Here is a 14,790-nt window from a genome sequence, read left to right as displayed (position 1 = left end):
CATCAATTATAGTTAATTGAATATTCATAGCCCTCAAGGCGAACAATGACTTTCTACTCAGAGCGTCGACGACTACATTTGCCTTTCCCAGATGGTAGTCAATCACCTACTCGTAATCCTTTATCAACTCCAACCATTTTCATTGTCGTAGATTCCAATCCTTCTGAGTCATCAAATACTTGAGACTTTTATGGTTGGTGAACACTCGGCATCTCTTACCATACAAATGGTGTCTCCAAATCTTTAATGGGAACACTATAGCTGCTAGCTCTAAATCGTGGGTCGGGTAATTTCTCTCGTGTGGCTTTAGCTGTCTCAAGGCATAGGTTATAACCTTGCCTTCTTGCATGAGCACACATCCTAACCCATTCAAGGATGCATCACTATACACCACAAACTCTTTTCTCGATTTCAGTTGCACTAAAACTGGAGCTTCGATCAACAAGGCCTTTAGTTTCTCGAAACTCTGTTGGCACTTCTCTGTCCATTCAAACTTAACATCCTTTTGTAACAACTTGTCATTGGAGTGGCTATAATAAAGAATCCATTCACAAACCTTCAGTAGTATCCAGCTAAACCCAGAAAGCTTCGAATCTCTATCACACTCTTTGGCGGTTTCCATTCAACAATAGCCGAGATCTTGCTTGGGTCAACTTTGATCCCGTCACCAGACACAATGTGTCCTAGGAATCTGACCTCTTTAAGCCAAAATTTGCTCTTACTAAACTTGGCGTATAACTGTTTATCTTTCAAGGTTCGTAAAACTATCCTCAAATGCTCTGCGTGCTCACTCTCATCACGCGAATAAATCAATATGTCATCGATAAAAACGATGAAAAACTTATCCAAATATGGTCCAAAAATGTGGTTCATTAAGTCCATAAATACTGCAGGGGAATTTGTTAAACCAAAGGGCATGACGAGGAGCTCAGAATGGTTGTACCTCGTCCAAAAAGCATTTTTTTTGTACGTCTTTCTCCTTAACACTTAACTGGTAATAGCCTGAGCTTAAATTTCTCTTAGAAAATGCGATGGTGTCCTTTAACTGATCGAACAGATTATCGATCCTAGGCAAGGGATACTTGTTTTTCATAGTTACTTTGTTGAGCTATCTCTAGTTTATGCACAATCTTATTGACCCGTCTTTCTTTTTCACAAAAAGTATAGGAGCACCCCACAGTGAAAAGATCGGTCTTGCAAAACCTTTATCCGTTAACTCTTGTAATTGAGTCTTCAACTCATTTAACTCTGTTGGAGCCATTCTATATGGAGCAATCGAGATAAGTGTCATACCAAGGATTAACTCGATACCAAACTCAACTTCCCTCACTAGAGGCAATCCAGGCAATTCCTCTGGAAATACGTCCGTGAACTCACATACCACTGGCACTGACTCGATCTTCAATTCAAATGTTTGAGTATTCAATACAAAGGTGAGGTAAGCCTCGCACCCTTTTCTTAAATATCTCTGCCGTCATAGACAATATCACTTCAGGCAATCCACCCAATTCACCTTGTTCAACCTGAAGAACATTCCCTTCTTCACATTTCAGCTCAATCACTTTTTGTCCACAATCTACTACAACCCCATGATAAGTCAACCAATCCATCCGGAGGATTACATCAAATTCATTAAACGGAAATAACATCAAGTTAGCCGGAAAACAATGACCTCTAATTGTCAAAGGATAATTTCTACATATTTTGTCAACTAACACATGCTTGCCTAATGGATTTGACACCTTTATTACAAATTCTGTAGACTCAATTGGCATTTTCATACTGGGCACTAATTTCATACAAACATAAGAATGGGTAGACCCCAAATCAATTAAAGCAGCAACAGAACTATCGTGGATAGAAAAGGTACCCGTGATCACATTAGGAGATTCTGCCTCTTCACAGGCATGTATGGCATAAGTCCTTGTAGGCACACGACCCTTAGACCTCACAGCTGAATCTCTAGGGGTACGTCTACTATTAGCCCCATTGCCTGGGTTCATTTGTGGTCTACTCCTTGAAGGAGCACTACTCGCCCTCACCTCTGGCTTTTTCTCTTTCTCATCCAACTCGGGATAGTTACTAATAAAATGGTCCAACGATCCACATTTAAAAAAGCCTCTCTCATTTCCTCAACACTTACCGAAGTGATGCCTACCACATTGCAAACACTCCTACCTATTTGGGTGAGCATTATCGACACTTGCGATGGAATGGTTTGAGCGTCAGATGCCGTGTACTGTCAATTCTTATTTTTCCTCGAGAATCCCCCTGAAACATTTGATCGGGTAGTGAATTCCCTCGATCTCTTAGATGAGGTTTGATATGATTTCCCTATCTGTCTTTTCCTTGAGTCTCGATACTCAGTATCAGCTTTTCTCTTCTCTTTGGCCAATTCCTCGGCCTTACATGCTCTCTCCATGAGCACCACGAATTCCCTCAATTCTAAGATGCCAACTAACAATCGGATGCCTTCATTCAATCCATCCACAAATCTCTTGCACATGATGGCTTCGGTAGACACGCATTCCCTAGCGTATTTGCTAAGCCTCACGAACTCACATTCATTCTCTATTACCATCTTTCGACCTTGTTTTAGCTCTAAAAATTATTTCCACTTTTGAACTATAAACCTCTGACTAATGTACTTCTTCTGGAACTCTGCCCAAAAGAATTCCCATGTTATCCTTTCTCTCAGTACAACGGACACGAGAGTATTCCACCACTGGTAGGCTGAGTCTCGTAGGAATGACACTGCACACTTCACGTACTCATCAAGCGTACACGATAGTTCATCAAATACCCTAATGGTATTTTCCAACTAGAACTCTACTCTTTCTGGGTCATCATCAATTTTAGCCTGAAATTGTTCAACCTCTTGCTTTCGTATTTTGTCTACTAAAGGTTTCTTTCTCCTAGCCATATCCACTCCTTGTGGAGCTACAGGGGCATACTGACGAATCAGAGGAGGTGGGGGAGGTGGAGTGTTCAGATTCGCACGAACAAACTCTGTGTACCAAGCGTCCATCATGTGGAGGTAAGCTTCTCTAGCCCCTCCGCCCTAACTCAGTGTCATGGGCCCACTATCTACTGGCGCCATCCCTTCAACGGGAGCCGGTGCATTACTCTCTACATCATCTTCCATGGCTACAATAGGATCCATTTACTATATGAAAAAACAATTTATAATCGTCAAGAGTCGTCACACTATCAATATATAACTATGGCATGTATGGCTAGACTCGTACTCATGCTAGGTTAGTCCTAGAACCAAATAAACCATAGCTCCGATACCACTAAATGTAACACCCCTTACTCAAGTCCTATACCGGAACGGGATACGAGGCGTTACCTCAATTAAACACATGCATTCCAACGTTTTCGAATCATTAAGACTTGATCAAACTTTAAACTTTTTCAAACTTTGTTTGAAATTCCTCAACATGGGCCAATGAGGCCTCAAACTTCCATTTGAAACCATTCAAGACCAGTTCGGGTCATTAACCAACTTTAGAAAATTAACCCTTAAAAACAGGACACAAGCCCGTATGGAAGGGTAACAAGCCCGTGTGTTCTTTATGACATGGTCGTGTTGATGGCCCATGTGACACACACGGCCTAAGCATCTAGGGACACGCTCATGTCCCATACACATGTGAATTAAATTTTAAATTCGAACCTATAGGACTTTTCACACGGCCTGACACATGCCCGTGTCCCTCACACAGCCATGACATACCCGTGTCCCTCACATGGCCATGACATGCCCGTGTCCTAGCCCGTGTCTAAAAACTTTGATATTCTGTTTCTGACGTCAGCATCCAATTTAGGGTATACGGCCAAGGCATACACCCGTGGCCAGAGGCCGTGTCCTCCACACGACTGTGTCTCTTCCCATGTGTTTACTACCATGCATACTGACTTGCAAAGTTTACGTGGAGGGGACACATGGCCAAGCAACACACCCATGAGACTGACCGTGTGTCACACACGACCTAGACACACGCTCGTGTGTCTACCCTTGTAGACAAAATAAGGCTATTTACCAAACCTTTTTGACACCCTTACTTGCACTAACCTACATAACATCTAACATGGCAAATCCACACAACAATACAAGGTCTAATCAGCCACACAAGGCATTATCTTATTCATGCAATTTACTCCTCCATGAAAATATCATCATTTCCATATATCAATAAAGAACATTAGCCATGAACCAAGGTTTTATACAAAATGAAGGGATTCATGCCAAGCCAACACATTTGGCCAAAATAACATTGACACAAAACTCAAATGTCTAAGGCCTATACATGTCATATTTAAAATAATAAAACCAACTATACCAAGTGCTTCGGTTGATAGTGAGATCAATGTCTCCAACGTCCGATGATCCTTGAGCTAATTAGGCGGCTCTATAAGAAAATGAAAAGGAGAGGGAGTAAGCATAAAGCTTAGTAAGTTGCATGTAATAAATATAACAACTTTACCATTCATCACATGCTCATAGTACTTAAGTAGGCATAAGCACAACTTACTCATCACTAGCCAATACATTTCACATAACATATATTGAGCTCACATCTCATACATTTCGAATAGATATCTGTACCACTCACAACATGGTTATACTTTCCTTGATTAACTTAAACTGTGACTCTCACCGTTGAACCATTTCGAATTCTATCAGATATTCATTAAGCCTCAAACATAAGGTGTAATGCCGATACCACGTCCCAGACATAGTCTTACACTGGCTTATCCATCAAGTCGATGCCATGTCCCAGACATGGTCTTACACTAGCTCTCACATATCCATGTTGATGCCATGTCCTAGACATGGTCTTACACTGACACATCTCGTAGCCGATGCATGTCCCAGACATGTGTTACACTAGCTCTCGTCTCAATGCCGATGCCATGTCCTAGACATGGTCTTACATTGGCTCTCATCATGTGGTCGATGCATGTCCCAGACATGCCTTACACTGGCACACAAATAACCCGAATGTCATGGCAATATTATCTGATTTATTGCCTAAGGTTCAAACGGGAATTCTACTATTTCAATATTCATCATACGTAATCATTTCCACAAACAAACAATTTATGCTATATCAATTCAAACACATATAATAACAATGTAGTTGTATTATTTACATACAACTTACTTCGGTACTCAAAATGTTCGGCTTAGTTCACTTGTTTCACTTTTCCCCGGTCTAGGCCCGGATTTTGTAATTCTTGATCTAAAATTATAGAAATTCATTCATCTCATCAGGAAATTACTCTAGACACTTGAAAATTCATAATTGGGCAATATGACTATTTTGCCCCTAGGTTTTCACTAAATAACCATTTTACCCCTAGGTCCGAAAATTGATTTTTATCATATTTTATCACTAACCAAGCCTAGACAATTACTTTTTATACTAGAAGCAGTCCAAAATTCTTAATATTTCACACAGTTATCACTTATTTTACAACTTATGCAAAATGGTCTTCTTTAGGGTTTTCATGAGAAATTTTTTCATGAAAGTTGTTTATTTCACAACCATGATTCATTTTCTTCCATAAAATTTTAGAAAACAACATGAAAACTCTCATGTTAAAACCTTAGACTTTCAACTATTTTGCAAAATAGTCCCCTCATTTGAAAGCTCATGCTACAAGGGTTCTAAAAGTGCAAAAAAAAAAAATTATCATGAAAAATCATCAAAATCGCTTACTTGTAAAGAGACTAAATGGCTTAAATTTCAAGCTTTAAAAACCCCTCTAATGGTTGATATATTCGGTCAAGGAGAAAGGATGGAGAAAAAAGATGATGGTTAGGCTTTTAAGGTATTTTTTTATTATATATTATGTCATCAAATACCTAACATTTGACTATTAAATTTTCTTTGTCTCATGGCCGACCAAGCTATAGTCTAAGGGTTTATGCCCTCTAAAGACCCCCAATTTAATTTTCATGGAAACTTAACACCCTTAGCTATCAAATTAAGACTTTTGAACTTTATGCGAACTCACAAACGCTAAAATTACTTCACCAAATTTTTCATGCACTGCTATAAACATGTTGTAACTCTAAAATAATAATAAAATAATTTTTCCAGCCTCATATTGGTGGTCCCAAAACAACTGTTCTAACTAGCCCAAAAACGGGTTGTTACATACCTTTTTCTCAAGTGTACCATGGACCTGGAAAACCACCATCCAATAGTTGGCAATCCTCGAGCACCTTTTGAAAATTCTCCATGCATCTTTCTTCCCTTGGAATTCCTCCCACCTTCTCATGAGCATATAGAATCTCATTAAAATCCCTATAAACTATCCAAGGTACTTCACAATTTTCCCCAAGACTCCGAAGTAGATTCCAACTATCTTCTCTATGCCTTATAACTAGGGCTCCATAAAAACATGTAAATCTCCATTTTAGGATTCCATTTTCTTCTTGAATATCTAGATTAATATAAGATTTAGAGAAATTCCAAATACTAACCAACATATTTCCATTCCATGCAATACTAGGATCTCCTCTTGAACCTTCCGCTTGAACATCAATCCTATTTATGAATCCACATCTCATTCGCACTTTCTCCATTCTCTTTCTATCAAGCTAAATCTCCATTAAGAAGACAATTTGAGGATTAATAAACTTCAACATAAATCAAAGCCTTCAGATAGCCCACGAACTCCCCAATCCGCAGACATTCCATGATAGAAGTTTCATGGCATCCGGTCGGCTTGCCCCCTAACAGCTGCTGATATTTGATTTTGGTGAACATTATTTCACTCCACTATAGTTCCAAATGAATCAATAGAAATAGAAACACTAGGAACCATATCTATAGTTCTGGGTCATTTATTCCCATCAACAAGCATTATTGGATCATCTTTAACTTCATGGGCCATATTGACTTGTCCCTTTTGACTAGAAGAACCAATTTGATTTGATAAATCCATAATAGGAAAACCTTCCAAATTAAACCCTAGAATCGGATTGATGTGATTTTCAAATCCACTCCTCCATTCATCCCCCTGATTACTCCATGATTCATGCCATGTTTGATTTCCTTCCTTAGATACATCATCCCCTTCCTCTCGAAGCCAAACACAACTTGCAGTAATGGTCCTTTATGTTACTACTTACAAAGAGATGCTCCATCCAAACTCCATGGTTTCGCCTTTAAGATTCAATCTAACAGGGCAGAACTTATCACTGTGACCTAAACATCTACATAAGAAGTAAAATAATGTAAGTTTTTCATACTGAAAATTTGCATAAGTGAATGTCGATGAAGGAAGCATAATTTTCTTCTTTCTTTTCAACGGTTTTAGAATATTAATCTCTACTCGAATTCTTAGAAAACTCATTAGCCTTCTATTTAGCTGCTTCAAATCAAATTCCAAAAATCTCCCCACAAAATTGCCTAGTTGCTTTGCAACTGCTTCCGAGAAGAAACCTGGGGGTAAATCATGAATTTGAACCCAAAAAGTCTAATGAACTAGTGACACCAACTTTGGATATTCACCATTTTGCAATATATGAATAATCAAAATATGATTATTAAACGTTCAATGACTTCCACTAACCACCCGATCCACATCTAATTCATGGAAAATCTTGAACAAATATTGTCTTCCCCCAAGATCCTTAATTTGAACCCCCCTCAGAGGATGGCACAAATTTGCCATTGAGGATTTCATCACAGTAAAATGAACCACACTCGATGTTAGGAAACAACCCACCAAACAATAGTCATAAGCCGACTTTACAGATTCGAATCAATCGGTAGTTGAATTGCCTCCTCCTCTTCCTACCTGTCATCTATGTTGAGACTTTCCAGATCCATTTCCATGGGGAGAAACACTTACAAATAACTAACAGAAAAGACCGTTTTGAAAACAGCGTTAGAAAGAAACTTTTTTGTTTTTTTCTTGAAACAAGAAAAACATAAAGACCAAGACGTGCTACAGATAGCAGATCATTCATGCTACAAACAACAGACTATTCAGAAATGGGTAGCATAATTTAAAATCATTTTTTTATCATAAATCCCTCAAATATTTTCAATTAGCCCCCTCCATTAAGGAAAACTATCAGTTGACGGTTTGACTGTTAACGTCACTGACATGGATGACAAAAGCCACCAAAAATTGTCACGTGGTAGTATGAATAAAATTTATTAATTTTTTATGAAAAATTTTATTTTATGAAAAATTATTAAAATTTATTTATATTGGCTTATAATAATATTTTTCTTTTAATTATTTATTTTTGAATAAAATAATTCTTTAAAATAAATTATTTATGAAATACAAATTTTTATTTACACAATTTAATTGAGATTATATATTATTTTATCTTGTTACTTTTATTTTATAATTAAATTAATGAAAATAAAATTTATTATAACTAAGATAAATTATTGCCTATTTTATTATTTATTTATAAATAGATAAAAATTGAAATAAGAAAGAAAAATAAAAATTTTTAAGTATTTTCATGAGCTTGTAATTTGAAGAAGAAAATTGTAAAAAAAAAACAAAGAGAAATTTACTATTAACATATAAATTATAAAAATGTTAATTTAGTATTTAAGTATAAATAGCATCTAACTATTAATTAAGTATTTTACTAGAGCAAGCCTAGTGACTAATCCTCCCCCATTCTATAGGCCTATTAGAGGTAGATGTTGGCCACAAGTTTTAAAGCTGCTCCATACTTCGGTGAGGGTTGAACCCTCGACCATTAACTGAGGTAAGAGAGACATTTGCCATCTCACCTATTCTCATGGTTTGTTTTTTCTTTTTTTTTTTTTCTAAATTTTGGTGATAAAAATTATTCCAAATTGAAAAATACCGTGTTGAAATTTGGCTCCACCATGCTTTCAACATGTATATTTTATATAAAGCTTAATACATTATTTGATACTGGGACATTTTTTTCTAATATGATACCTCTATTTTTTTTTTACTCAATTTGATACTTATATTTGACAAAAGTTATATACTTTGGTACCCAAAGGTAACAGTGTTAACTTTTAATGTTTAATTCTGGTTTTAAGGTTGATTTAATGGAAGTACGCAATTAGATAATAATATTAGCAATTAACTTTCATTAAATCAACCTTATAACCCAATTAAATTATATTTATTGGATTGTATTTTACAAATTAAACTTAAAATTAAATAAATTCACAATTAACAATAAATTTATTTTATTAACAAAATCATAAAAATTCAGACTTAATAATATTAGCAATTAACTTTCATTAAATCAATCCTAAAGCTCGAATTAAACACTAAAAAGTTAACACTGTTACCTTTAAATACCAAAATATTTTATTTTATCAAATACACATATCATATTGAACTAAAAATAATACAAATATTATATTAAAAAATGTCAAATTTAAATACCTAATAATATATTAACCCTTTATATAAATATTTTGACCCCTTATCAACAATTCTAACTTGCCAATGTCAGCTGTGGATACCTTAATTACAATAAAATATATTATAAATTAATTTTCTATTTTTATAAAGAGTCGCATTTGGTTATATTATGATAAAATTTCCACCGGCGCAGTAAAAACCCATGTCTCATTTCGTTTTTATAATTTTTTATTTTATTTTTATTGTACCCCAGGCATGCTTCTTTCTTTCAATTTTGCTTTTGATCGTAAACATTTTTAACACAAGTTCATCAAATCTTAGCTCAATATGCATCAATATTATTGTCAATATAGAAAGACATAAGTTAAAAAGTATTACAACAGATTATTCTCTTATTTAAAATTAAAAAGAAATATAAATAATTTTAAATATTGTATAAAAAACTAAATACCATAACAGCTTCTAATAAAATTAATCTTAAAAAAACATTTGACACACAAAGTAGCAAATAGATTTATTATTTATACATAGAACTCATATTTTTGGTTCCACTCAAGTTCATGATACGTTGATAATTAAATTGGAATTGTCTCAAATAAGATAAATTTTCCATTTGGAATTTGACCCATAGGTTGAAGAAGGCTTAGTCGTAACTAAAGATAGAAGAAGAAATTAAATTAATACATTCCAAACACGGTTTTATCATGTTAAAAACCATATAACTCATTATACAGAACTGATACTTATGTATTAGTAAGAGTCCAGTAACCACAAATTTATTTCCCCACATTATGTTTTCATTATAAAACAGTGACTAAACAACAAGTCAGAAGATGCATGGAAGAGATCATATTACAACTTGGAAGATGGTTTCTTGGAACCCCGCCTAGCTATGAACTCTTGCATCTTCTTAAACTGCTCCGGTGTCATTCCATCGTAGTATTTATGACCCCTCTCCTATAAAAAGAACATGAATTTAAATTGGGAAAATCAGCATAAAAAATCATTAACCCTTCAAACAAGCTCAAGTTGCAAGGACAGAATGCTTAAGAGATGAGTAAACAGAAGCAATGGTAGAACATGGATTCTTTGGAGGAATCATGTATTATCAGCATATAAGGAAGAATTGAGGTGATTGATAGAAGGGAACTATGGAATCATCTGTTATCTCTACATAGGAAACTTTTTTATCAAACCCCTAGCATTACACTTGGTGATTTTCATTGAGATATTTAGGATTGCCCTTACTGAGGAGGACGCAACTGACTGGGAATGGTTCCTACTAATAGAGAAGATCGCTACACAAATCAACTATTGGATTACAAAGTTCCTATCTTATGCAGGGAAAACTTTAACTCGTTCAGGTAGCGATGTTAAATATCCAGAACAACTGGTACAGTTAATTTTCCTTCTTCCTGGAAGTGTCTAGGACATAATTAATCAACTATCCTCTCGGTTCTACTGAATTAGGCAGGGTAAATCAGCCAAGGAGCAAGGTTACGAATTTGCATAACTAGCTCTGAAAGACGATTTGATTTAAACAACTTATGTTTGGTTTCTATTGTCCCCAGTCGGTTCTCTTTTGGATTGCTTGGATTAATAATGCTCATGTGCTCAATGCAAATCAAAACAGCAGCAGAACAGCAGACAAATATTGCAAGTGAGGCTGATAGCTCTTCAGCTTACTAGGCAGCAAGGTTAATCTCGAATTTCTCTGATGTCAAATACTCAGGGTCCTCTCCATATCCCAAAGCCTGCAATGATTTATTAGATGGCTACACTTATTAGGCTGTCAACCTAGGATCATTCACTGTCCTGGAGGATAACACCATACTGTGCGTGTGTTCTGTCAGCCAGAGCAAGAATTTGAAAACTACTTGTTCTTCAAATTGTGCTCTCTAAGAAAGTCTCAAAGGATATTCTATGTCAATGCCAACTCAAAAAAAGCTATACCAGGCTGGGAGGAAGAACAGAGATGGGCAGTAAGATACTTAAGCAGCGAATCCTCGATCAGAATTGTATTGAGTATTGCTAGGACCTTCATCTACCAGATTTGAAGGGAGATAAACAACAGATTATATGGAACTTTTCAGCAGATTACCAAACATACCATCAACCGTGCGAAGACAACCGTTAGCAGGCTAAGAAACCATGTAAAGACACATGGAATACAATCTTTTTCACTTTCTTTTATTCTTGTATTGCATAGCTTTGATTACTTTCTTTTCATTATGTAGCAGCAATTTCCAAGTTCTTTTAGATAAATAAAACCATGCTTATCCAAGAAAAGATATACATAAGCGTAATGAATACCTTTTCCATGGCGAGACCCTGACGAAGATCCAATTTGTACCCATCATTGATCACAGACTTGTACCTGAGAACCAAGTCTTGACTGTTCTTCATAATTGCTCCTGCAAGTTGTCGAGCTTTATTCAGCACTTCATTTTGGTCAACAACATAATTGACAAACCCCAATTTCTCAGCTTCCTCTGCTGACAAAGGCATGGCTGCCAACGACACTTCGCGAGCCTTGTTTGGTCCTATAAAGCGTGCAAGCTTCTGGGATAAACCCCATGAAGGAAATATACCAAATCTACAATCAATTTTTCAAAACAACACTAAATCAACACATGATAAAATCAAAGCCTTCGACTTGTTTATCTTCGGCAATTGTTACCTGGCGTGAGTATCAACGAAAGCGGCTCCCTTAGCAGCGACCAGCATATCACAAGCGAGGGCGATCTCGAAGCCGGCAGTAATAGCAAGGCCGTTGATAGCTCCGATGATTGGTTTGGGGCATTGCTCCATCTGAACAACCGGATCCGTCTCCGGGTCCTTAACGTCACCCTTGAAAACATCTTGTGCAGCCGTCAAATCCACGCCTGAACAGAAAGCCCGTCCAGCTCCAGACAAGATGATGACCCGCACCGAGTTGTCCTTCGCAAGAGCCTTGAAAGCCTTGGCCAAGTCCACCATCATGGGCCGGGTCAAGGAGTTGAGAGATTTGGGTCGATTGATGGTAACAGTAGCGATCCCATCAGGTTCACGGGTCACAATGATCAGCTTCTCAGAGGAGGAACCCTCCATTTTTACAGGAAAAAGAAAGAAAGTGAAAGATCCAAAAGAGGAGATGAATAAATTTTATTGCAATTTTGGAAATGGTTACATAAAATAAATATTTTCAACATGGATCTGGTTTTTTGGTAATTGTGTTTCGTCATCATCATTGATTGCGTGTAGATAATGCCTTGCATTACGTGTCTGATTACGGCAACATGGAGATGGAGATGGGAAAGCGGATAAGAACATAAGAAAACAAAAAAATCCCACTCCCTACGTGTCTGATCTGGTTTTTTGGTAATTGTGTTTCGTCATAATATTTTATTTCATTTAAGGGTAATCTGCAAACTCATCAAGATATAGCTTAAGAAAAATGCCACTCAATCGTAGATCTATTCGTGTCCCAACTCACTTGTCTAAGTCCGGAGATCTGAATATTATATTTTAAGCCCATTGCCCCCAAACTCAAACGTGCATATCAAAGTCCAAGTAATAGATTAGCCGAAAATGTAAAGAAGTAACAGCCCAAAATGCATTTTTCTTTTTATTCTAATAAAACAAACCCTAAAATGCTTACAGTCTCAAATTTCCTTTCTGCCCTTCTTTCACTCCCACAAACAACTCAGTCCCGATTCTTGTTTCTTTTTGTTGAAAAGTCAACAAAGGTAGGAAGCAACTTGTTAAAAAGATGAAGCAAGTTGCACCGAATGTTGAAAAGTTGAATGGAATAATTATAATTTTAGTCCCTAATTTTTTAGGCCATTTGTAAGTTAGTCCCTGAATTTTAACTATAAATAGACCTTCTCATTTTTCATTTCAACTATCCCAACCAATCTTTCTCTCTTAGTTTTCTCTCTTCTCCTATTTGAGAATTCTTAAGGAATTGTATTTGTTTGTATTATTTTAGAGATAATAAAGTTATCATCTGGTGTCAGTGCCCAAGGACGTAGGTATAATTTACCGAACCTCGTTAAAACTCTTGTGTTTTTTCTTGTCCTATTTTTCTTTCAATATTTGAGGGTATAATAGCAGTATTTAATTGTGCTATTAAATTACTATAGAAGGAATATTCGACTAAGGAAAGACTTGGTATTTAAGAGATCCATGTGATCCACCTCTCTTCCCAGGAATTGAACTTTGTGTGATTTTTAGTATAATAATTTACACGCTTGACCCTATTGGAACTACAAGTGGTATAAAGAGTCAAGGTTAATCGTAGTATGCTCTGTGGTTGCGTTTAAACCGATCTTCCACATAAAAAAGATTTCCTTAGGTATATTGAAAGATTATGGAGAAAAGCGGTTGGTGTAGGAGCTTCAACATCGTCCATGTGGACAAGACCGACAATTGCAAATGCAAGATTGGTAGTGGAGATCTTTGATGGCACGGGCCATTTTGGTATATGGCAAAGTGAGGTTCTAGATGCCCTTTTCAAGAGGTCTAGACATTGCCATTGATGAAGAGAAACCAGATGATGTCAGGAGAAAGATTGGAAGGCGATCAATCGGTTGGCATGTGGCACAATTTGATCATGCCTTTCTCGAGAGCAGAGGTATGCTTTTTCAAAGGAAACTTCTGCAAATAAATTGTGGGTGGCACTTGAAGAAAATTTTTTGAAGAAAAACAGTCAAAATAAGCTCCACTTGAAGAAAAGACTGTTTCCTTTCACTTACGTCCCAAGTACCACAATGAATGATCACATCACCAAATTTAATCGTTAGTCACCGATTTGTTGAATATGGATGAGACATTCAAAGATGAAGATTTGGCTTTGATCTTTGTTGGGGTCACTTCGAGGAGTTTGAGTTCTAGAAACTACTCTACTTCATGGCGAGGAGTGATATATCTCGGCGAAGTCATGCGGCCTTATACAATTATGAGCAGAGAAAGAAGGACAAACAGAAAAACTTAATCGAGATCTGAAGCTTTAGTAGTCCGAGGTCGTTCATACACTCGGAAGAAAATTCGAAAGGAGATCAAAGTCAAAGTCCGGACTGGAAAGATGAATGTGCCTTTTGTCATGAGAAAGGCCACTGGAAGAAAAATTGTGCAAAGCTGAAGAATAAGGGAAAAGCTGCTGTAGATGCTTGTGTTGCAAAGCATGATACCAGTGACTCTGAACTATCACTGGTTGCATCATCATCGAGTCATTCCATTCAGATGAGTGGATATTGGATTCGGGTTGTACCTATTATATGTCCCCTAACCGGGAGTGGTTCTCTGATTTAGTAGAACTAAATGGAGGAGTTGTTTATATGGGCAATGACAATACCTGTAAAACTGTTGGGATAGGTTCAATCCAATTAAAGAATCAAGATGGATCAA

The 14,790-nt window shown here is 36.6% G+C and overlaps 1 protein-coding gene across 1 annotated transcript; it reads right to left on the bottom strand.

Annotated features, from left to right (window-relative positions):
• Nucleotides 1–10,099: 10,099 nt before the first annotated feature.
• Nucleotides 10,100–12,615, bottom strand: LOC108460724 (probable enoyl-CoA hydratase 1, peroxisomal). The gene is made up of 3 exons (XM_017760335.2): nt 12,083–12,615; nt 11,716–11,998; nt 10,100–10,359 (listed from the first exon to the last, which is right to left on the bottom strand). The coding sequence occupies exons 1-3, from the start codon at nt 12,490–12,492 to the stop codon at nt 10,255–10,257; spliced, it is 798 nt and encodes a 265-aa protein (XP_017615824.1). The 5' UTR covers nt 12,493–12,615; the 3' UTR covers nt 10,100–10,254.
• Between the last annotated feature and the right edge of the window lie 2,175 nt (nt 12,616–14,790).

The sequence above is a fragment of the Gossypium arboreum genome, chromosome 3 (genome assembly GCF_025698485.1).
Source record: "Gossypium arboreum isolate Shixiya-1 chromosome 3, ASM2569848v2, whole genome shotgun sequence".
NCBI lineage: Eukaryota > Viridiplantae > Streptophyta > Magnoliopsida > Malvales > Malvaceae > Gossypium > Gossypium arboreum.
Note: the sequence above shows the minus strand (reverse complement) of the source record. Positions and strands in the feature narration are given on the sequence as shown.